General features: G+C 34.6%; 2 protein-coding genes across 6 annotated transcripts in view; both read right to left on the minus strand.

Annotated features, from left to right (window-relative positions):
- Positions 1-1,638: 1,638 nt before the first annotated feature.
- Positions 1,639-9,399, minus strand: RabX6 (RAS oncogene family member RabX6). Its single transcript, XM_085955554.1, has 3 exons — positions 9,044-9,399; positions 8,241-8,485; positions 1,639-2,376 (listed from the first exon to the last, which is right to left on the minus strand). The coding sequence occupies exons 1-3, from the start codon at positions 9,221-9,223 to the stop codon at positions 2,178-2,180; spliced, it is 624 nt and encodes a 207-aa protein (XP_085811680.1). The 5' UTR covers positions 9,224-9,399; the 3' UTR covers positions 1,639-2,177.
- Positions 9,400-14,039: 4,640 nt separating this feature from the next.
- kkv (hyaluronan synthase-like protein kkv) overlaps positions 14,040-25,732 on the minus strand; it is a 77,446-nt gene continuing 65,753 nt past the window's right edge. For 4 of the 5 annotated variants that reach the window (XM_085955998.1, XM_085955994.1, XM_085955996.1 and 1 more), the window contains 6 exons: positions 24,904-25,056; positions 22,922-23,098; positions 18,431-18,598; positions 17,535-17,778; positions 17,239-17,381; positions 14,040-14,676 (listed from right to left, as the gene is read on the minus strand). In XM_085955998.1, coding sequence (XP_085812124.1) covers positions 14,479-14,676; positions 17,239-17,381; positions 17,535-17,778; positions 18,431-18,598; positions 22,922-23,098; positions 24,904-25,056 — 1,083 coding nt within the window. In that variant the 3' untranslated portion in view covers positions 14,040-14,478. Of the gene's footprint in view, positions 14,677-17,238; positions 17,382-17,534; positions 17,779-18,430; positions 18,599-22,573; positions 22,751-22,921; positions 23,099-24,903; positions 25,057-25,732 lie in introns of all 5 variants that reach the window. The other variant, XM_085955997.1, reaches the window with a different exon arrangement.

Raw genomic sequence — 25,732 nt, forward strand, 5'->3', positions numbered from 1 at the left:
TATTTCCATACAAAAGTTATAATTGATTCGTATTCACATAATGTTAAGTTTCTAAAATTTATTTTGTATTATAAATTTAAGTTTCAAAATTTATTTCATATTACAAACTTTAAGTTTCAAAAGTTTCTTTTATATTCATAAATTTAATTTCTAAAATTTATTTTATTTTACAAACTTTAAGTTTCAAAAGTTTATTTTCTATTCATAAATTTAATTTCTAAAATTTATTTTATTTTACAAACTTAAAGTTTCAAAAGATTATTTTTTATTTACAAACTTAGTTTCTAAAATTTATTTTATATTACAAACTTTAGTTTTTAAAATTTATTTTATAAACGGATTTGTTTGTTTTAAAACAAATCTTCACATAAATCTATAGTGATTACGTCACCCCGGAAAAACTGAAAACCGAGCGCGTACTTTTGGATACGTATCGCGGAGTAATAATTCGAGTGACATCACGTATTTTGCGTCGACCGGAAAAATCTATCGTTTACTATCGGAGAAATACTTTTTCCGGTTCGAATTCGCCTCTAGGATGAGGTCCATGAAACGCAACTTTTTACGACCATGCTCTGAATTCGAGGACTTGCTGCGAGTTGTAGATGGGTAGAACTGATTTTCTATAGGAAAAGCGTCGCCTTTTATATCCTCCTGTCTGAGGATCTATGGAAAATAGTCCATAAGGGACAGCGAATCTATCTCTTTCGCACAAAAGACAAACTTGTATATTATATCTTCTACCTGAGTCACTTTTCCTATGAGGAATACTTCGGATATAATCGAAGTTATTTTCTATTAAACGATTTTCACAAAATTGTATATGTACCAATGTTATCTCGGGTAGCTCCCGGAACATAGTTCGTAACTACGCAGTTTACGTAATGAATTTGAATCGGCTGATTTTGTGCATTTTTAGGTTTATAAATGGAAGAGAAAGTTTTTACCTTTCCAATAAGTTATTGCAGTAGGTATTTGTGTGTGAATTAAGAAAGTGCTTACCACCTCCCTAGGGAATTTGAGCAACAATTTTACCACCACCCTGGATTATTTCAAACCAATGAAATGTACCTAGTTTTAACAAAGAAACGTCCCGTGACATCATTTCTATGTTTAATATTCATATTAAAGCGCTTTCGTTTTTTAGCGACCTACTAATTACCGTAGGTCTTAAAGATATTACATTCAAGGGCATCACATTCCGCCGAACCTATATTATATCATCTCTTGATAATGGCCTATGCAACGAGCCCGAAACGTCGAGGAAAGAAGGGAGAAGGACACATGGTGGAAGCCCCAAAATCTACTACTGCTACTATTTTCTTCGCCATTTTACAGTTTATGGGCTCTGGGATAAATTTTGAAGCAACTCAATACCTAAAAAATGATTCTTGGAATATAGGTACCTATTCTTCATACAAAATTTCATGCTTTTTTAGCTATGCCACCGGACTAGTAATTAATTGTTGTGACTGTTTTTTATTGGAAAGAATTTGAATATTTGCTTAATTTTATGATTAAAATAAAAATAATAAACATTAATAAAAATAAAAGGATTTCTTCCCCAAAATTTGGGTCAAGGATGCAGGTTCTCCACCCCCGGTTGTGTAAAATAAAATGTGAGGAAGTTATTTGTTTAATAAAAGAGTAATTTTTATTTTAAATGATTTATTTTGTACAATTGATTAGAATTTTTTCGTCTCTGGAATTTTTTATTCAAATTGTACATATTATTAAAATTTTGGTAATACATATCATATTTTTAAATGATTTTATTCCATACAAAAACACAAGATTTAAGAATGCTAGATTATAGGAAATACATTATTTTGAAAAACCTCAGATTTTCAAGAAATTAGTAATATCATTTAACTTAATTTATTGAAAAAGTCGATCGCCTTTCAATTGGCAGAACTTGAAGAACCTTCAATAAAAATAATGTAGTTATTAGAAATAATTCAAATGGATCGATAGCTTAAAAACTAGAGCACTCACCCAGAAAGTGAAAGATGTGAGTTCGAATGGCATTTGGTTCAACTTTTTGTTTAAGATATTTTCTAATAGGTATTTTACAGAGATTTTTCAAAATTATATCTTACCTATTTTCTATATTAGGTACATAATTATTATATTATTATGAAGTAACATCTAGGTTTTAAAGTTAAAAAATATTTTAATCAACACAAACATGATGGCTCAGTTATTTCATCGGGCGTGGTGATCTTGAAACTGCGGTGATCCAAATTTTGTAGATCAAATTTGGAAATATTCGATTGTAACAACTCGGCGGCTATATCAGTGAACATTTCTTCAATACCTGCACCGGATTTACAGGATGTCTTATACGTATGGCTGATGAGATTATGACATTGTTCGCTGAAACAACATTTAAAATTCGACGTTAATTTTTAATAACGCTGAGGTGAAGCGTCATAATAAAACAACATGCACCGCAATGAGCATCGATTTATCAAATAAAATTGGTCCCTTAAACCAGTACTTCTTAAATTGGGGGGCACGATCCGCAGTGCTCCGCAACCTTTTCTCACCCACGGCACACTAAAGGTCTTCCCAGAATTCTGCGGCATACCACACGTAAATCAATTTATACACCAAAACATGGACCCCACATCCTGAAGGAGGACCCCAGGCCAGGATCTTCGGCGCCCCCCTCCACCTATTGTTAAGATTAAAGACAGTGTGATAGAAGATAAAAGAGCGTTTATCAAATAGAGTTCGAGGTAAAATTAATGGTATTGATTGTACGTTTGTTATTTTTTGTATTTATTAATCAATGACATTAATATGGACGAAGCATCTGGAAAATAAAATGACACTCACTTTGTGTCAGGTCTGCCGAATGGCGAAATTCATATTTTAATATCGGTATCCTTCGCTCAAGTGAACACTCTGCTTGAAAGCGGTCTGGCTACACCGCTGGGTCTGCCCATACAAAATTTCGGACTGTCAGGTTTCGACTCCGCCGTTATTATTGTGTTACAAAATGCCAATGTGCCTAGTTAAAAATTGTAAAAAAATTCTACTTAACACTCCAAGAAAGATGGGATAACTTTTCATGTGTAAGTATTATTTATTATTGATAAAATGTCATTTTAAGATATTGATGCAATGCAATTCAATGACAGAAACCATTGGACAGAAATGGTCGAATCTTTTTTTACGCATGGCAGCGATGATTTCTCCGCTCCTATAAGGGCTCAACTCAAGAACGGTGATTTATAAATTTGGTCCCTATTGTAATGAAAGTAAGACATATATTCGTTCAGATTCTTCAAATATGGTAGCATTGTTTGCACCTTACTTAAGCTAATATGATTAGCAGGAACGAACTGGTAATATTATTTTAAATTTATTATATCGTCAGCGTTCAGGCAAAAGTCACCAACCCTAAAAACATAGTTTTGAGATATCGCAATTTGAAAGTTTGAAAATGCAGGAAAAATCAGATTTTAATGTTTTTAAGGTTTTATCTACATTAAATTATTTTCTCATGTCTTCTTAATAATTTCTTTAAGGTACTTTTACTTTTTGATGCTAATTAAAACATCTGGAAGGTTTTAAAGGAGGCAAGGTAGCTCAAATTATGGTTTGGTGACTTTTGCTTGTTAATAATCTGAACAATGTTAGCCAAAAGAAGCATCAGTAAAACTCACCATCCATGGTATAGTGACTTTTGCTTGTATATTTATAACGAAGGATTTTTTTTTTATAGAGTCAATAATGTCTATTCACCTATAATGACTTTTGCTTGTTAAGATTTTATCGAAAGTCATTTAGTGAAAAACAAATAATTCGGATTTAAGCAAAATTTTACTAACTAATGTACCGAGGTGAGTTTTGCATCTTAAAGAACATAATTTTACGCTTCGGGTGACATACTCAACTCAAAACTGCCATTTTCAGGGTTGGTGACTTTTGCCTGAATGGTGACGATATGTACTTAATTAAACATATTTTGTGACATCTTTGTTTAATTTAAATTACCTTTTGTCGCGAAATCGATAAATGTATTGGGAAGTATATATTTTATAATTGAATCTCTGCAAATTAAAAAAATGAAGAAGGGAGAATAGTAGTATTATCTCAATGGATTTAGCGTTTTTATTATCATTATTATCAAAATATTCGTATTAAACGCCGCTTCAAATACACCAAATTATTATATTGCAATTGAATAACTATCATATTTTATTGTTTAATCTCAGACACCTTAAGCAAAGCAATATGATCAAAACGTGAAAATTAAATTACACATTCGTTGATATTTATTTGTACACTGTATGGTTTGTTAGCGCCACAGCAAAGAATATTTTGTTTAGACAAACAACTTCTCTCAAAACTACGTAATATTCGTATTTCTTCCATAATTTTCCGCCCCTCATAATGTGACGCTCCTAAGCAATGTTTGGTCTGCTTATCTCCACGGGACGTCACTGCCTATAATGTCAATCGTGTATTTTTTATAACTTGTTTCTTCATATTTTTTGTTGTCATCGTTTTGTCATAATTAAATTAACAATACCATTGTTATCATTTCCATGATTTGATAATATACTGTTATAACATTTTCCACGGATCAACTTTCAGTTGAAAATCTCGTAATGATGAAACTGGTATCGCCTGTTTGAAAATAAATGTGGGAAGGTACATACGTCAAACATACAAAATAACATATTTTTATAACTTGTTTTTATCTCGAATAAATGGCGTTCAATGATAATTTAATAATTGTGTTTGAATTGTTTTTGTTATATTTATCGTTCTCTTAATCATAGGTACCTACTTACTTTTGTATTCATACTTCGAAACTGTGTTATTAATTGATAAAAGGCATGTATTTATTATACACTGCGCAACAAAAAGAATAATAATATAAATAACGAGTTAAAAATAAAAGAGACAAAAATATTTGAAGTTATTAGGCGAAATTTCCAGTCTGCGCCTGTGACGCGCTGGGCTCACTTGCGTCTAATCTCCGTGAAGTTGTAAGTAACCGAGAAACTGTTTCTAACGCAATGACATTAATACGCCATTACAATAAAGGTTATATTACTATAAATTCTCGATTTTTGATATCACATAATGGAAATGGATACATCATATGGTCACGTGACGTCTACCTATAGGTACATCTGTGAATGGCTTCATGCACTATTTCTCGTGTGCGCCGATATGAAATGAGTTGTCCATTTAATGTCATTGTTATTAATACATTTACTTGAATAATTATGGTTAGTTGTCAGGTTAAAAATAATTATTTGTCGAGTATGGGCACAATAATAATAAATTGTATCCCATGATTTAAAATATTAATGTCAGCGAAGTAAAATAGCAATGCAGGCAACTTTTTTTACTATTAGAGCAAATTTGTAATTTGTGTTTATCTCACTTATGACGCCGCCGCCCCCCTGAGCCTGGGCCCCCAGGCTAGAGCCCTGTCAGTCGCCCACCTTATGGGGGCCATACACCAGAATTACATTACTTTATATTTTTTATTTGATAAATAATTAAATATACATAACACACGACGATGAACCAAATGTATATATCGTCTATTCAATTCTAAACTATCCTAACCGCCATATCATAAAATGTGCAGGAAAGTGAAATTTAGAAATTATGAACCTATACTTAATTCAATTTAGTTCTGTAATATCGAAATATTAAAAAATCATTTGTGTTTCAAATTAAAATAAATTTTGGGGAATTTTTTCCAATTTCAAATTTATGAAAAATTCAATACATTGACAAATAATGTCACTTAGGATACTTAAGAAGTGGCATGAAAATAATTGTTTCCTAAATTCAATATAATCCTATGCATTTAGGTTTATACAGACATATTGGAAATTTCATAGAGAATTGATTGATGTAAAAAAACGTATTTCGAAAAATTGGTGTTTATGATAGTTTAGAATTGAATAGACGATATTTCCATTTATTTGTATTATCAATAAAATAACTAATTAAAGTGATACCTGAGCTTGTTTCAATGAACGTAAAGTTTTATATATTTTGACTTGATATTTGAAAGAGCAACCCGAAGTTCTTGGTCAAGACCCTTCAAGCAAGATTGTTTATTGTTTTTAATTATAACTTGAGTTGAAAAACTTTGCTCACTTAGATATGTCATAGAATATGGAAGCTGATTGCGATAGCCTTGTTGGAAATGTGAGGATATTCTTTATTAACCGAAATCCAGAAAATAGCCAATGGAACATCGGCAAAGTTCAGTTTTAGCGTCCCGTTGTTTCTCAATTCAACAAATTCCTCTCGAATTTATAGGGAAAGCGCTTCTATAGAATTTTCGGCATTGGTTGCAAAATGGTTTTGAATCCAGTCGTATTGATTGTATGAAAGTAATGATGAAATTTCTTTTGAAGCATAGTTAAATGTTTTTGAGACGAATCCAAAACTATTTGCTTGTTTTCAATGGTGGTCTGGTTGGTCCTTTGGTACATTAGTAGAGATACTTGTCTTAACTCCTTCTAATTTATAAGAGCACGTCAATATATTTTCATTCTGACCTTGCATTGTTTCATTAAAGGTGCTCAAATATAATATTACCAGCCATGTACGCAAATTTGGCTATTAAGTAAGTATTTTTTTGTAAGTTAGTATAATTTTGGGGAGGGGGACGTGGATTTTTTTTCTGATTTTGGGGGCCGTGGTGTAAAAAAGTTTGAGAAGCACTGCCTTAAACGACTGATAAGATTTGCATTTCTGAGACTGAATGGTAATAATGCAAATTTATTTAGTGCACCTTACAAAATACAAATTCAAGAGGTTTACAACATGACATGAAAAAACAAAGAAATAAGTAACAGTATTAGAAAAACATAATTGTGTTATAAAGAGAAAATATAAAAAGTACATGGAACTACACCAAATGAGCTAGTAGAAGTAGACCATACTTTAAGAATTTATAAAACAACATCCACCTAAACTAAACTAATCCTCACGCAGGTGGAATATCAGGTTAGTTCTGCACATCGGAAGAATAAATAACTGATGTCCCCGATTTTTAAGATATACGGGTCAACACTACCAAGAATATTATCATGTACATCACGTACAAGTCAGATAACACATTTAACCAAATATACTCGTAGATCTCAACTAACTTTTAGTCTACAGAATATAAACATGAACCGCCTAGTTTCAAAACACTCTAAATAGTTTTCATACAATTATATATTTAGAAATTTAGATCATTGATTGATCATTGTTCCACAAAGTAATGGGATCTCGCGAGCTGAGAATTCGTAAAAGCTTGCAAAAGAGGTAAATTTTACACCATTTTGTTTATAGAAAAAAGAAATCTTTAATGTTGCCTATTTTTAATCAATGTAGCATTTTGAAAGTATAGTTTGGTTAGATACTGTGTCATAAATATAATTGCAGTTTTTAGTAAGGGGAGTTTTACTTGTGAGAGGAACTTTTATAGCAGCAAAGAATGAAGGAATTCAGTTTTCAGTAATGCAAATGCCGCCGCCTACCACACACTGTCAACATCTACAGAATAGATTAATCTGGCACAGAATAGATTTTTTGACTATTTATTGATGTGTGCTATATTTCCTGCTCATTAATTTTGGACAAAAAATATGTTAAGTTAATTAGTGTTAAGTGCGTGATTGTGGATGTTCTTACTTATACATAACAATTTTATATTTTTATCTGTTATGGTTGGATTAGGCAGGGTGGTTTAATTAGATTTAAGAAACTATCCCAACACCAACTGCAATTTATTTTCTTAGTTCAATGAAAACAAAATATAAGTATGACTGACAAAATTTAGGTTGCACTATTTATATTGGATCTCCACAGCCTACCTCCACCATTCATCACTGGTAGAAAATAAAATTACTCGATTTCATGATTGTTGAATATTGACATTATATTTTTCTAGGTAGCTATGTAATATTTTATTAATGATCAAAATCTATTTCGCTATAATACTATCGACCGTGGAAATTGCTTTCATTCTTATGTGCCCATCAGTTTTTAATTCTTCCAGAAATGTACAAAAACATTGGGGTGGGATTTTTGAGCTATTCGGTGGAGAAGGACTTGTTAAAGAAAAAAAGGATGTATGTATCTTTCAACAACTTTTTCATGTATCTCTTGTCTTTGGTTTTCCACTTTCTGGTCAGAGACCAATTGACAGTGCATAAGAGGCCTAACGTGTAAAAACAGTATTCATTAATAATACCCACCAAAATGCTTCCATGTCAGAGTCGGTTACTTGAGGTGAAGACGTTTCTAAATCAGACTTATTTCCGCACAAGAAAATTTTTGCATTCTCTGCATAAGTGACAATTTCCAAGAGATGCTGAGACAAGACATGAAATGAGGCAGCATTATCAAGGGAAAAGACTAGAATTGCAGCCTCTGCAAACTTATAGTAGCTGGACGTTATGGATGCCACCCTTTCCATTCCTCCTGTGTCCCACAATTGGAGCTGAAAAAAATGGAGATCCACATTACATGAAATTATATTTGAAAGTATTTTGCAATTTAGAATAGTCTATCAAACACGAGAAATAAAGCATTCAAATGTCAACGTGAATTCCGTTTGTCTATTATTTTACACGACAGCGTGGAGCACCACACGCATATGAACAGATAAAACTCTACCGCCGAATGATAATAATTTTATTTATGGAAGTGGACAAAGTAAACAAATATATTTATGACTCTTATTGTTGACGGTTCAATTTGATTGGGAGGTGCATGGCGTGCGGACACTCAAATTTATTACTTTAAATTATTATTAGTTTAAATGTAAACTGTGACCTGTGGGTTGCCAATTTTCATTCAATATACCTACAGAGTTCCATAATAATTCTATAAACACTGGGTATCTATTTCATCTGCCTAACTACTCATCTAAATATCAAAATACTTGTAATGGTTACAGTAGGTAACCTTGAATGAGTTTGAATTTAGAAGTATCAAAGTGGCCACCGCCCACTTGAAACAGAAATAAATGTTTGACATTTAATTTTGTATTATTTACCTTTACATCCTTATTGCTCAACTTAAATATCCTATCAAAATGGTCAAGGCCTAATGTAGATTTTCTATCGGTGGCAGTCACGAAGGTATTGTTGGTAAACCTTCGAAAAAGTGATGTTTTACCAGCGCCGTACTCCCCGCATAATATCACTTTTTGTTCTGGTATTCTAATTGATGCCATTTTAAATTATGGAAAGTTTACACGCCGCAGAAAGAGGGATGTTCCATAGTCTACACTCTACAGCTACACGCACACCACTTCATGTCCAAGAGCAAGCGAAATAGTCATATTTATGAATTTTTAATTTCATGTTATCAATGCAACATCAATCGGATGACAATAATCATTATTACTTTGACAGTTGACATTTAATCCATAGATAATAAACGTCATGTTCCATAGACAATTAATCAGAAAATTTGCAATTGTTGCCACTTTTTAAACATAAATTTTAATTAAAGCGAAATTAAAGTGACTAATTAAGTAAAATTTAAAAAATATTTTACCTCCCTTCACAATGGGACAAGAAAAGCGAATGTTGGCACCCTTTGACGCATGCGCAAACATCGACACTGCCGACTGCGTCGAAATAAGGCAAACCTTTTTCCCCATAGACCACACAATTAACCTTTTCCTTACCATCGTAAAAGAAATTATGCGCGTTCCCACGGTGTCGACTCAGTGAACTGTTTAGATATTAGTCATTTTAAGCAGTGGCGGCCGGTGATAATAAAATTAGGAAGTGCAAATAAAGACATGCATTTTCCTTTTCGTGGTATTGAAAAAAAATCGGCAATAGCCTTCGTGGCGCAGGTAGGCTTTTACTTAAATATAGAATACATCTTGGGGATTGATAAATGAAACGACGCTTACTTTCACGGACAGCATTAATTTTTTGCCAAAGTTACAAAGTTCAAACCTCTGGTATGATAAGTATGATGCAAAAGGCATAGGTCCACACTCTTTTCGATTTTTATTGTACCTACCTAATTCTATTTTATATTATGTGCTGACATAGTTGCCACCTTTGAAACTCCTAACTTCCATAAATCGTAACTGATGTAAGTATTTTAGACATGTCGCGAGTGGAGAACTACAAGGTTCTAAGTGTTAGTCCTTGTAGTAGAACCTTGTAGTATTAGGCTCACGATGTGTCATTGAAAAAAATCCGCACACTCCTGATTTGTGTAACCCCGATAGGTGGTAGGTACGCGAGTCATGGCCATTACATTACCCTTTCGCTCTTTTCATTACACATTCTTTTAATATACGCTGATACCAGATGGTGGTATGACACAGGGTACCACCACAAAATAGTCGACATAACCATCGCCTGTCCCACCAAACCACAACCAGCCATGACCTACTTCCACTTAATTGCGTAAGTTGCACCACAGCCTACTTTTATGCCAAGCCAAAAATACCCACAGCCTACTTCCGCCCACCATGCCACGTAGCCGTTCTCAAACCATCGGAGCCTTTCTCCACCCATTCAGTAACAATTCCTTAGCTTCCTTTCAGCCTTGCTCTTAATAATTAATGACAGCCTTACATTTTTTACAATTGCCAGATAACTAAATGTATATTCATTGCCATGTTTAACGTAACGTCAGAAGCCACATTTCGTAGCCGTTTTTTTATTCTAATTTAACTTTTTCACGTCATAATAATTAAATATAGAATCATTGACCATAAATAAAATACATTTAATAATAATATTCACACCAAATAACAGCATAATTAATTTAGCACGCCTGCATGCAGTTGCATACAAATCTTCGTTTCACCGACCAAGCGCAGTTGAATATTCCACATAGCATTTTTTTTCATTATTTTTCAAGTAACTTTATTCCAGCAAAGGCCTGAGTTTGCGTGCGAGGGAGACAAATGCATATCCGAATCAGAAACGCCGCTCTCATAGAGGTACTGTTTTTTTTCCATAAGAAATCAAATCTTTCACTTTAACCCTTAAGATTATAAAAAATACAGCGGATAGGTAGCCTTGTCAGTTAAATCGCCTATTATTTTGTTTAATTAAATTCCGAAAATCTTTTCACTAATTTAATTAAAAACCCGCCGCCTAATACAAATTTGTTAAGTCTCATGTGAACAGTATATGGTTTGAGACGGCTTCGCGTCGGTATCCAGAGGGTATTAAAAGAGACACATCTTGCGATACAAGATCGGTAGCGCTACGCTCTTCATACGAACCACAACTCTGCCTGTTCACTACTACAAGTTTATAAGACAACTTCAAGCCAACAATTAATCAAGAAACTCTGCTGCCTATCCATCAATCATCAAGCCTGATCGCAGCTTCGTCTGGGTGGCAATTCTCCCGAATCCCCAGCAGAAGCCTTCAGTCCAGCCGATAGGCAACCAAGCTACCTTGCCGGTACCTACTTTGACCGTTAACCCAATGCCGCCGACGTACTGATTCTCGCCTATACCTGATCCAATCACCCAGATTTTATCGTTGGCTGTGTGGTTGGTGAAAGTATTTGGTTGGATACTGGAGAATCACACTGACACACCGATTCTGACGAATGTGCGATTCAGCCCCACAAATATCGTTAGCTGTGTGGTCGGAGACCGCATTTGGTGGATACCGGAGGTCGAACGGGTGTGCGCCCTTTGTCGTCTACCTGACCACTGCGACGACACCATACCTGCCATTCCTGCGTCCAGGGTTCTACACCCCGCGCACCAGCCAGACAACTTTAGAAAATAACTGTATAATTCGCAAAATAAAGAGTATACTGTATCAGACATCCGTGTTTCTGTACCACTTTCACTTCTTGGCTCCTGTCAATATCATGGCCCGCATAGTTCGCCTTGACAGCGAAAGGCCGATGACAACGCGCTGTATCATTTTGATAAATACTATGGATCATTTCTATTCCAACGGGAGATCGGGAGATCACTTGTTACAATCTGTTAAAAATTTGCTACTACTTTTGTACACCTCAACTTCAGAATTGCACTCCAAATGGGACTGATTTGAAAGACATTCAGCATCAAAAATAATAGTATAGGTAGGTACTTATGTAAAAAGTTGTAGTACCTACCTACATATTATTTTGCAAAAGTTAACAGTATAATATATTATGTTACTTAAATTCAAACGTTTACTTTGCTGTAGGTATATTAAAATTATTTAGTCTTCAATTTTGAAGTGTAAAATAATTATAAAATTGGTATTTGAAAATCAACGCGAAGAAAATCAACGTCTTGTGTAATAGCACCTGTCCTGATCCAGATTTCCCTCTGATTTGCGATGGACAAAACATCGAGAGCGTCGACAGCTTCAAGTACCTGGGGGTACACATCACGGGAGATGGCATTTTGCAGAAAGAGCTCGTTATCCGAATGGGAATGGCTGGAGCAACATTCAACTCGATGCGGAATGTCTGGGACTCACGATTGTACTCAGTCAAAAGCAAATGCCGCCTATTCGACGCTTGCATTCTGACGGTGCTGCTTTACGGTAGCAAATCATGGCACCTTACGAAGGCTCAGAGCAACCGTATACTGAGCTTCGAAAACAGATGTTCGCAACGAATACTGGGTGTGACTTTAGGAGCAACGAGGAGATAAGAGAACGCACCAAGCAGCCTCTCATCAAGCTAAAAGTGAAGAGGCGACTTTGGACCTGGCTCGGCCACGTGCTGTGGATACCAGAAGAGAACTTCAACCTGGCTTGCCTGTGCTTCAAGCCGATCGGATTCCGGCGTCCTGGAAGGCCACTAAATACTATCTACAGAGTGTATACGGCAGAACTACGGAATGATGGTTTGATCTGGAACGAAACAAGAAGACTGGCGAGCGACAGGGACTCTTGGAAGCGTCGCGTGGTGTCCATATGCTCCAATTAAGGGGCGGATATGGCCAAAGAAGAAGAAGAAGAAGAATAAGAAGATTTGTATGTCGAGATTGCTATACCTAACTTAATGATCACAATATTACTCTAATCGATATTTTGATAGATTCAATATTATATGGAATCATACAATGGAGCATTTACCTCATATAACGTATGAATAATATAATTGTATTTTGAAATACTGCGCGGGAAACTTATGCCTGCTTCATAGGCACGTGAACGTTATTATTATAATATGTGCCCAGTCAAACGCGTCATCTGTCGGTTAAGATGGGAAGCTCTCAGGGAACACTGCACCAACCGATGTAAAATTATTGTACATTCACTGAGCTCACATCTGCAGAGTGCAAAAAAACGTCTACGGGTAGGGGGAGACAGCACCTTCTACAAATACTATGAAAGATATACATGTATAGTGTAAGTCGTAGGATACACACAGCTTAGCGGCCAGTCAAAAATACGCCAGAAATTACTATATATATATAAAGTACATGCGCGTAGAGGACGGGCGACAAATTATAAATATTTTACAATAATTAATTAATACATAATGTAGGTATTATTACATATTATTATATTATATTATTAAAACACATACATATTATTACATAATAATTTGGGAGATCAGTGCACCCTTTGCTCCTATACAAGAGCCGTCCGTGATTTTAAAAGACTTCAAAAGGTTCAGTGTGTTTTTAAATACTTACTATTCATCGTTTTCCACTATATTTTGTGTATATAACATGCAATTAACATGTAATCATATAAAATAATCAACAGGGCGAAGTCGAATATCAAAGGGGCGCGGTGGTCGCCTAAAAACGAGCATATGGTTTTTGCGTACGTACGTTCACCGTATCAAATAATATCACATTCAATGTAATTATTGAATAAACAACCAAAGTAGTATTACTTACGTAGTTCAATATTGTTATAATTTTTTTATACACTCACAATAGCGGATCAATCGGAAAGTCAAAACTCAGATGCCGAGTCGGATGTGAATCGCGGTACAGAGTGTAACACAGGCGATGTACAGCGGTGAGTGCAGAAGGAAAGAAATTGTCGAAGGAAGCTACGGTGGCAGGGAACGGTCAAGACATAATCACGTCGAGTGGTTTATGTTTTATATTAAAATTTATTATTCATACACACATAACTTACATTAATTTTATTTGTTCAATAATTATTATAGTCATGATATAAAATGTCACTTTAAAAGATAAGAACACATCTTTTTCATAAAAATATCACATTCCTCTTAATATGAATCCTCAGTGATCACAATAATATTACTACGTCTTACTAGATATTACTAGGTCTTACTAGATATTGTAACTTTCGAATCTTCTCAGTCATAATGTACAAAAATTATTATTTAAAAAAAAATTAAATATGAAAATAAAAAAAAAGTTGTAGGTTTTCACAATAGATAATTAAAATTATATGATACTCGTAGAAAATAATTAGGGCAGTGTCATCTGCAGAACCTACTCAAAGATTCCTTTTTTAATTTAAAGTCACATTTTGAGAGTTAAAAATTTTTCTAAAATCATTGATATCTTCCTTGGAAAGTGACTTGACTCGCTCTCGGTTGGATGCGGGAGGAATTGTTGTCGTCGTCTCCGAGGGCCGCTTCGTATCCTCGGTTGAGTTGACCGCCGCCTGGATCCGAGAAGACATCTTTTGCAGATATTCCCGCATTCGACGTTCTCATACTTCGCACGGGGACTCCGATATTATTATTCAACTGGAAATTTTAAAAGAAAATTATGAACGACATTATTGACTGATAACCGTCGGTCCCCGTCAACGGTTTCACTGTAACATGACAACGACTTAAAACATTGATACTATTGATAATATTGAATACTCAAATCAGTCACAGTCAGACCTATTTTAGATTTACCTATTAGCTGGGGATAGAATTTTGACAGAGGCGCCGAAAGACATGAAATTTCTAATCGTCATAATGATTTCATACATTTAGCTAATTATTATGAAAACTCAATTTAAATACAGTTTGAATTTATCAAACGAAAGGATAAATATTACAATATTATTAGGTATTCTTTCTATTTAGGGACCACCAATACCTAAGCGGAGGAAGCCCTCCCTTCTTCCTCTCCTTTCACATACGATCCACTGTTTCACAAACAATGCTATTATAATAATATTATTGACCATCACAATTCAGTGATTCCCATTGGTGGGTCGCAGAAATAATAATTATTCTGGATCATAACTGATCATGTTTAATACATAATATATTTATCGTTTTAATATTATTAATAATCATGTTCTTGCTTTTTCGTACAAGGTGGTGTTACACCGCCGAATGGTCCCCATTTGGGGATGTCTCCTCTGTGGATCTAAAGAGGCCCGAACCATTATCAAGCCGACGCATAGTAATGGTTGATTGCGAGAATAAATGAATAATAAAACCGGCAATTCGGTACTTTGTCAAAAATAAAAGTTACTGGGAACATTTCATTTTGTAGACCGCTGGCAGCACTAAATTATTACAAAAAGCAGTGTCGACAGCGCAAATGCGCGCAACACGCAGAAGAGAGGAACGGTTGGTCAGCCATTTTGAAAAACACAAAGAGAATCGTTTTTATCATCGTAACAGTAAAGAGTGTAATTGACGCGCGCGTGTAATTGAATAAAAAATTATATAAAAATGTAATCGTAACACTGTAATATTTAAAATAAATATCGCCGTTTTCGACCATCATTCCGGTGTTTAATTTGTTCATCCCTGAAGTCCCTACACAGGCGATAATAACCATACTGAGCGAGGAGTAGAATGCACTCCTTGCTCGCGCTTTGGACGAGATGTCAGTGGTTGTTAGTAATTATGAACAATCAAAAACACCCAGGTTTTGAGAATTTCACATAAATATATTGTGTCCTGCCCGGGATCGAACCCAGAGCACCCGGATAGAAGGCCAGTGCCTTACGCACTGCACCACGAGAGCCGCCTAATACATGATATTATATGATATAAATAATAGTTTTATATACCGAAAAGCAATATTCAGTTCAATGAAAACAATATCATTTTTTCATATAATTAATTTCTATCAAGAATATCTCCATCAGGCCTTTAAACTGTGATGACTGATGTATTGTTGCATTGTTATTTCTGAGATACAAATAATAATTAATTCTGTTTTTAAAGATTCACCTTACTTATTGGATACCTATGAATACCTTAAAAATTTGTTGATTAGTAAAACGCCTAACTCGGATTAAAGCATAGCATATAATTAATTTGTATTAAAAAAAAAAACGTGTGAGGTTTTCCCACAAAGAATAATTTTCTGTTAAGTAAATACACTAAATTAATAGGAAAGAGTTAAAATAACTTCATTCCGGCTTGCGGAATGTTGGCCGTGGGTTTTTAGATCCTATTTGAAAAACTTGTTAGATTGGTTTGCGTCAACAATAAAACTAATGACTCAAATAGCATAATGGTTGCATGCGGACTTGTTAATCGGAAAGTCTCGAGTTCAAGATCGCCGGCTGCATGAAATTTTTATTTCATTTGTCAAGTAAACCGTGAATATATAAATATATATTATTTTTAAAATATCCAAAGATAGTATAGAATATAAAGATGCTCAACCGATATTTGAACCTGGAGTGCCGCAATGGTGTTAAAGTGCAAAGTCCAAAATTCTAACTATCACAGCATCACTTATGAGAGTTTTTTCATCACAGGATGTTGACAGGATTTAAAAAACGTTTCACTTAAAAAAAATATCTCAATGGCTCCGGAAGTATTCTGACAGTTATTTGCGGTAGGGTTTGAAGAACGATGATAACGATGATCGGTTCGGTAAGGTTAGGTTATGTCTTGTGTCTTGTAATTAAAGATTATCCAAAAAACCTTTGAATTTGAAATGCCTACTCGTGTGAACTGATTTATTTATAAATTTTCAACTAAGAATTTTGATTTTTGGACACATGTAAAGTAAAATCGATACATAATGTGGTAAATAAGTAGGTAAACAACCATCTGTAAAAATCATATGTTGAAAAATTTCTATAGGTAGGCTTACATACCGGTTGTGACTATGTTAAGTTTGGGAAACACGGCGTGCGAAAAGAAGAGTTCATGTAAGCGCGTAAAATAAATAATATCACTCATTCAATTGAATGTCAATATGTAATTATGAATAGTGGCAGTGGCAGTGGCAGTGGCAGGAGAGTAATAGTTTCACCTATTAAATACTATCTCTGGTTTACTTTTCCCTATTGAATAATATCAGCTATTGTGATACAGAAGAATCAAAATGTTATGTACCCCCGTCATTCCGTATTCGTTATTGGCGCCCAGCGTTTGCATTTGCGATTTCCTCTTCTCGGCCATGACGGAGTTCCGGCGAGTCTCGAGCGCCCTCATCGTCTCTCGCCTCATCGTCATCTTCCGATTCAAAACTGGAGTACCTTTAAATAACAAAATAATAAAATATTATCAGAGGTGCCACACTTTCTCTCAAAAAATATTAGCTTCAATAAGACAGCCGCATAGTGATTAATGGATGATTAATTTTATCAATACGATTGTAATAATTTTGGTAAACGTAAGATATTATTCACCTGGTTCATCGTTTGCGTTCATGCTGAAAAATCTCTTTTTGAAGGCCACGTCAAGAGTTCCAATGTGCCGTTTCTTCTGACGAGCTTTCTCCAAATTGTGGACGGTCCTTCGCCGCCCCACTCTGTCGGGACCCGAACCCGAGTCATTTTCGTAATCGTCGTCGATGCCGTTCAACTTTTGCAAATGCTTCACGATGGCCACTGCGTTTTTATCGATCAACGCGTCTTGAGATAAATCTTCGGCCTGAAAAGGTTTATCCAATTTTAGAGATGATGTTACCCATAATATTATAAAACATGCAAATTTCTAAGCTCTGAAGACCGAGGATTTCAATTCATCAAATTTCTACTGCAATTTATGATTAGAAGTTCAATTCAATTTATTATTATTTATTAGTGGAAATTCGAGAGTCACGGCTCGTATTCCGCTATACACGTGAAATTTACATGTCATTTGATCGACATGTGAATCTGAATCTAGAACAATGATTCTCATCTGCAGCCACCAGAGAATTTTGCTACGGGGCCATCAGCGCTATACAGAATAATATTTCATAATTTTTAAAAAAAATTATGAAATTGGTTGAATACACTTGACTTGAAAAATTTAGCTTTAATTTTTTCAATCACAACAAAAGTGAAATTTGGTGCAGCCACCAGACGTATCCATAGAACTGTCTATGTCAATTGTGTGGCCACATTTCACGTGAGAACCACTGATCTAGAATAATATTCTCTTTTCCCTCCTCTCGTCGATGTACGAGTCGAGCTATCTTCATATTAGAGTTATAAAGTTCTCCCGCATTCTGGCGTTCATGCAAATATGTTATTTCATCAGAAGCGGACACAATACTATCTAAATGAGGTGACGAGTAAATTTAATGAATTGTTTGTACCTTCTTTGAACAATACCAGTTTAGTTCCGTGGAGGCTAATATGTGCGAAAGGGTGCCGAATCGATGGAACAGCATGGCGGTGAATTGAATGACCAAAATCAAAGCGAAGAAGACGACGAACACCAACCCGATAGGTTCCAACTGCAGAAACTCTTTCGATACGTTCACCTGAAATCCACAAATCGTTTAATGCAAAGTCCTCCGGCCTCCCTCTTCTATTATATCATTTATTTTTATTTAAATGGTAAAATTAATTGAAAAATAATATAAAATATTGTGCTGTGTGTATGATACATAATACACATTGGTATCGGTATGTGACAAGTTTATCTCCACCACTGAAGAATATCCGTCACCATATTAATTATCAAAACGGTAGACGGTGGACTGTCTCCGTTCAATCATAAACATTTCGGAGGAAACTTTTAGAGGCAAGTAGACTTTTAACTGTGTCTCTTGAACACATCACTCTGCTAAAGAAGTATACCCCACCCCGTAAGGTATAATTACATTATAAATATTTTTAATTGTGTTTACTCCCATACAAATGATATACAAATATTTTAGGATTAAGCAGAGTTAAAATATTACTCTATATTTATTTGAATACGGCACGCGATTCACAAAATGATCTCTCTTTCAGATTTCAGATACATATTACGGTACAATAATGGGAAGTGAAATATGTCGAGTCCATCAAATAATATAAAAAAGTCTCCCATTAAAACACATTTATAGAAATGTGGTTTGTATAAAAAGTATTCTCCGAATTCCTGAAGGGTCAGAATGTTTTACAGTTGCAAAAGGAATCTTTAGTGTAATATTTGGTAGTGAAAAAGATATTAAACACAACCCAAAATTGATCCCTGAACCAATATTTTGATTATTCTAAAAAGACAGTAATGATAAATCATAAATTACATAATATAGGTATATAATAAATATATTGTGTATTATTTATAAAAATAATGCTTTTTCTGTGAAAGACTTGAAAGAAATGAAAACAAAAACATTTAATACCTAACTATAACTATAACTAATGCGCTGTAAGTACCTACATAGATCTAAATAAATATATTGCACAGACTGCGGCAGGCTTTAGAATACCACACATGTTTGGCTTTGACTTTGACTCCGGTCCATGAAGACTTTATTCCACAGTCGGCAGTCATCAGTGAATAATTGTGTGAAACGTTTATGTCGAACGAACCCAACCGGACACATCGGAGAGTGATTTTTTTTGTAATGTTGCAAGTAAAGTTGTCAATTCGTGTAATAAAAAGTCGTACATTAGTGGCTTTTGCGATCAACTGGTGGAGTGGGGAGGAGCAAAGTTGAAACTCTGGCTCATACGTATTGATCTCATATTAGAGTGATACGATATAATGCAGGATAACGATGTGAATGTTGGGAGGTTTGACAATAATCAATGCCAAAATAAGGATGACATAGTGCCATAAAAAAACATAAGGATATGAAATGATATGAAATGAGGTATTCGACAAGTCTCACTTCTAACATGTAATCCCACAGTTAAACAAGAATATCGAGACTGCTTATATAAAGGAATATGAATACCTAAGCTATTGCAATATCGCAAGCAATATACAATTAATGTATATTTATGAGTGACTGATGACTTTACATAGTGGGTATTACTATCTATCTATATGTATTATTATTTATTATAAAAGTCAAAGTACTGTGTTTGCTCGATTTACTTTTCTTGCTCAGCCCCGACCCGATATCGATATATTATGATTATGTATAAAAAACACAAAGTTTATTTGTTTGATTTACTTTTCCTGTCCGACCTCAACCTAAATAATACCTACTTAAACACTAAATCACAAAGTATCGCTTCGCATAAGTGTAAGGAAGTGCCAAATGCATTTATTTCTAATGTTCTATATTAGAATAATAATAGTAATAGTTTTTTATTTCTCGGGAAACAATTTACCTCCGGGATATTTTATATTTTAGCAGCGGATACATTCACACTAAATAAAAGAGTATCCGGCCAATATGATATGCGAGGAGATATTTGATTCGATTGAAATGCGGTGATATGATATCACTGTAGGCAATACTTATATGTATTTGTTTTTCATGTACCTACATTTAATTAACACCTTGATATTTTTGTCCACCTGACACATTGACTCTAAATCGAAGTGTATCAAAGCATCAAAGCATTATGATAATCGAGGAGATGTTAGATTCGAATTTGAATTTTGAATTATAGAGTAGATAGATAAATTATTATGTAGCAAGACAATGACTATCAATAATTATCATCTTATAAAATTGAATACATTAAAATAAATATCAAATTAGGTAATGAAAATATAATATTATGATTCTATAATTTTAGTTATTTTTATGTAGGATTAAATTATAACATTCTACAGCCATTTTCTTTTTTTTAAGAATATGTCGGGTAAAATTTTTTATTATTCTAAATTCGCATAGTGAAAACAAGTGACAGACCGCAGACAGAAAAAATGCCTGCAATTGTTTAACTTTCTTTCTAGATCCTGCTGATTAAATAAGTCATTTTGAGAATAATAATCACTATATTATTATAATATAATAATTAGTTTGGTACATTGCCAAAAAAATACATTTTTCAACACAGAAGAAAAAATCTCGACAACACCCTATTGCAGGGATTCCCAACCCTGTGCCCGCGAGCACTTTTTCATGTGACCACAGACTCATTTGTACAATTTATAATTTAAAAACACCAAAAAAATAATTCTTGTTTTAGAATTTTAAATCGATGAATAAAAATAATTTCAATTGATCTTTTGTGTTTGTCGATTGGATATTATATGAAATTTATCATCAATGTATGGTTGAACAAGCAACTTAATCTGTTTTATTATGTTCAATAATGCTTACAACATCATTAGATGGTAATTGAATAGGGATTATTAAAAAAATCTTACTAATATTTATTTTTATAATTAGAACCTATTCTCTATCTACGTTATGTAAGTTTCACTGCAAAAAAATTGTGCCAGCCATTACACTTTTGCCTATAAATGTGCTCCTGACATAAACAAGGTTGGGAACCTCTGCCCTATTGTATTGATATTGAACATTTCATTTAGGATACCTACTTATTATGCCTAATTCGAAAACACCTCAGAAATATATCTATTAGATAGAATCTTGAAAAAAATATGGTGCGGAAATATGGGGCTTAACCCCACATCCATTGGAATCCGGTCAATGTGCCTTACCAATTTAGTCACCTGCACCCTGCGTAATAACGACAGTATTAATTAATAGTCATACGACTGAAGTCTTTATCAAATTTCATTAATATTGCTGAATGGCTTGAATTAAACATCTCCCAATATATTCAATAAAGCCCTGATGATTACTGATCCATCAACAAAGACAGACTGGGTGATCGATTGAAGGAATTAAATTTTTTTTGTTTGCTATATTATTTTTATATTGGATAATGGCAATTTAGCCTTGAGCATATTTTATGTTATATCTAAGTATCTAAAAAACAATTGAGATGGATTAATCACAGTCGTGTAGGTATTATTAGTTGGTACAAAGCGAAAACGGTTTCACCTCATCTATCATGTTTGACGATTTGCCGAGGTGCCATTTAAATTTTCCCAACTGATCATTCATTTGGGCTTCATTTTTAGCGACCTTATAATTTTGAAGTATGTATGTAAATTAGCTATTCGATGGACTATTAAATTGGATTATTAAACAACATATAAAGTATTATATACCACACGGATGCATAAGAATAAGAATAAAAATAAAATTAATATAACAATAACCAAACGGGAAGAGCCTCCGCTATACCGTGAGGTAGATGGGGGTGAGTGATTTATTTATAAAACAGGACATGACATAGAGAGAAGGAAGAGGAAGAGGGGAGATGCGCGGGAAGTGGGACCGGGTCCCGTTAGTCCAGTCGAGTCAAGTCAGGATGCACAAATAATAAATATTATAGAAACCAGTCCCAGTTGTTATCGACAGTTGCATTGGCATGCGACCGTGCCGGAAGGATGCAGGTCTTGTCTTTAGAGACTCGTTAGAGTTAAATCGTTAGGTAAGAAGAGGATAAAACAGTGAGATATTTGAGTCAGCCGCGAACGACTGTACCTCGCCGGGTTCCTCCATGTAAGTAATATTGATCTTTATTCCCAGAGGCCAATCCACGTGGAGTTGGTCTTTATTCAGTTGCAGTAAAAATACGATCAAAACGAACAATGCATTGAACATGAAGAATGCGAAAACAGACTTATTCCGAAGTTCCTTCAAGTCTGCCGCAATACGAGCCTGGAAGACGGCACAAAAAAACACAAGTTATTAAAACACACGAAAAGTCAGGATTCAAGAACGACCAGGATTTGGGTGACAATGTGACTCGCAACTCGAGATCTTAGCTCTGTATCCGTCCAGGGTCTTTTTTGAATGCCGACCCCTCACGCTGTTATAAACTGACTTTACCTCTTGGGAGCTATCGTCGTACGTAATATTAGTTTTGACTCCGAAAGGCCACTTGATGTGAAGGAGGTCCTTGTTGAGCTGCAGTAGGAATACGATAAGCACGAAGAGCGCGTTCAGCATAAAGAAGCCGAATACGGATCTGTCACGCAAGTCTTTCAAATCTTTAGCAATACGTTTCTAAAATCAGGAGCAATATGCGGGTTAAATATTATAACACATAATACAACAGTATGAATAATATTATGAATATTAGCTGCCTTCTTAGCTGCGACAAATCCATCAGTCGTAACGATTGTTGCGCACCTCTGCCTGTCGTGGATATATAACTCAAACTAGTAGATTTCATAATGGCAAACATATTGTAATAGGTATCCAATCAGATCAAAGATGTTAAAGAAAACTTTTTTGTATAGAGATGGAGCCTAAACGTATCACGGTGATGGCAAAAAAGAGACAAGGACAACTAATTTTCATACAAAGTCTAAAAAAGACCTTTACTTTTGAATAGTTTTGCATATAAAAGTGGCTCATACGTCAAACTGAAATTGCCTTTAGCGATTTTTATCGAAAAATCACAGAAGGCTCCACCTGGAAGACGATTTAACATCTTTTGGATAGAGGTCACATTGCCAGTGAGTAAAGGAAACATTTTTTTGTTATAGACAATATAAACATGTACCTAATAGTATTTTACTGTTGAACAAGTGGGCAAATGCCAACAAGTACGTAAATAAATCACTAACATTCAATAGGTGGCTTCGACTAGTAACACTGACTGATAGCTCAGCTCACCCATTTTAATGTGTGCTCAGGCCCAGAGCATCGACATACTAGGTTGAGCAAGTGGCACTTAATATTTTACTTGTAGAATGTAAGCCCGTTAAATAGTCCAGGTAATCCCAAAAAGGTTGGATGTTACTTGAATCAATAGCCCTAGCCTTGTTTCTGAGTTAGGCCTTAAAATTGCACCCAATTATTCAGCAACTGTTTTTTGTTGCTAAAGATTTAAATATTACAATATATTAATATTAAAAACAAAATATAATATTTTCGACATGTAATTTGGTGTTATTTTATCAACCATATCGAACAGAATTCTGTCGAAATATGCACTCAATAATGAGAGCAATCGAATGTATATTATGAAATCCACATATTATTTTTACTTACTCAATAGGTACTAAATAGTCTTTCGAATCTCTATTTTAAAGGGACTGAAGTAATAATTAGCATAAGTAAATGCTCTCAACAAGTAAGTATTCCCATTTATCTATCGGTGTTACCACCATGGCCATGGCCCCCACATCCCAAAGCAGGCCCCCAGGCCATAATCTTTGGCAGGTCTCCCAACCTATCACTAAGGTTAAGGGGAGTGTAATGTTCTACGATAGTGTTCCTCAAATGGTGTTCCGCGAGGTAAACTTAAGGGTAGTCTGTGTATTTTTAGCGTTTCTTTTATATTTATAAACAAATCCACTTTAATTATTGAAGTGATTAGCACTCACATCATATTATGAGCCAGAGCCACTGATTGTGACTCCTTTGTGCGGTAGCCTCATACAACCCTCATCATATTGGATAAATAGTCATTTTGTTATTCTGGAAATAGGTATACTAAAAATAATTATAAAATAAAATTCTACATGTGAATTAACATTAAATTATATCAATAATTATGATACAACATCAAATTGCATTGCAGTGCCACATTTTTAAAATGGTAATATTCTTCAAGTGAAAGACTTTTTTTGCTACTTGAGCAAATTCATCAGAATGTGTATATCTCACTTAACTGGTCTACCCGTCACACCGGGCCCCCAGGCTAGAGCCCTGTCAGTCCCCCCCCTTGTGGGGGCCATGTTACCAATATCTATATATATAGTATAGTAGCTAACTTATTCTACATAGGTAACTTTGACCAATATTTTGATCAATTCAATTTCACAATCGACACAAATAAGCTATAATAATTATAATTTTACCTGCTCGTCTTCATTTTCGTCTATGGGGTGCAAATACTTTTGAAGTAAGTCTTTCCAAAATTGTAATTCCGCATCTGAAAGGAAATCCACTTCTCCCTTCCTCAGTTCAGGATCTTCGATCCAGTAAGGGTTGGCCAGAGGATCGCGCTCTTCCTGTAAAGTTAAATTATATTGTAATGATACATACATATTGGAAGTACTGCTGCTACTGCATTCTGTGACGTTGTAAAGCGGTGACATTCGGCGGAGACATCCAATCGCATAGCTTAAAAGTCGAGACCTTTCGCTGAAGTCGAAGAAGCTATCGAAGCTCTCAAAGATAATTCCTCTCGCCGGACAAAATAATTATATAGACTGCATGTATGCAAATATGTGGGAACGCATAAAAAGATTTTTCCTCCGACAAAAAAAGAAATATATAAAATTTAATTTCCGTATTCGCCTTTCCACTGAAGAATTAAGCTGCAATCTAAATTCTCTGATACTCTACTGTTGTGTGCTGTGTGACAAAGAAAATACATAGATACTAAAATTATTCTTGTTAATGTCATACTGCTCTCGGTACCTCCGGCCTCATCGATAACATTTTCTCCCCCCCGCCCTCTTCACCCCGATTAATCCTTAATTTCCGCCAATGCGTAAATTTTCTTTCACTCACACCATAGTATGCAAGTATGCAAATGTGCGGATGAGCAGATGAACCAGGCATGCCCAACCCGCGGCCCAAGACCCAATTGAAGTTTTCAGTTTCTATATTTTGAATTTTGGTATTCATACAATAAAAAAAAACTCATAAATTTACCACATTTATATTATATTTTGTGAAATT

Source organism: Rhyacophila brunnea, unplaced genomic scaffold (genome assembly GCF_057557595.1).
Source record: "Rhyacophila brunnea isolate RB1 unplaced genomic scaffold, BYU_Rbru_1.0 scaffold_5, whole genome shotgun sequence".
NCBI classification, from domain to species: domain Eukaryota; kingdom Metazoa; phylum Arthropoda; class Insecta; order Trichoptera; family Rhyacophilidae; genus Rhyacophila; species Rhyacophila brunnea.

Bases quoted from the DNA above. Each gene is read 5' to 3' on its own strand.
- RabX6 (XM_085955554.1), bottom strand. From the start codon at position 9,223: ATGGCATCAATTAGAATACCAGAACAAAAAGTGATATTATGCGGGGAG. The intron at 8,486-9,043 runs GTAAATAATACA...CATTTTTTTCAG, and splicing joins TGAGCAATAAGGATGTAAAG to CTCCAATTGTGGGACACAGG. The intron at 2,377-8,240 runs GTGGGTATTATT...ATGTTGTTTCAG, and splicing joins TCTGACATGGAAGCATTTTG to CGAACAATGTCATAATCTCA.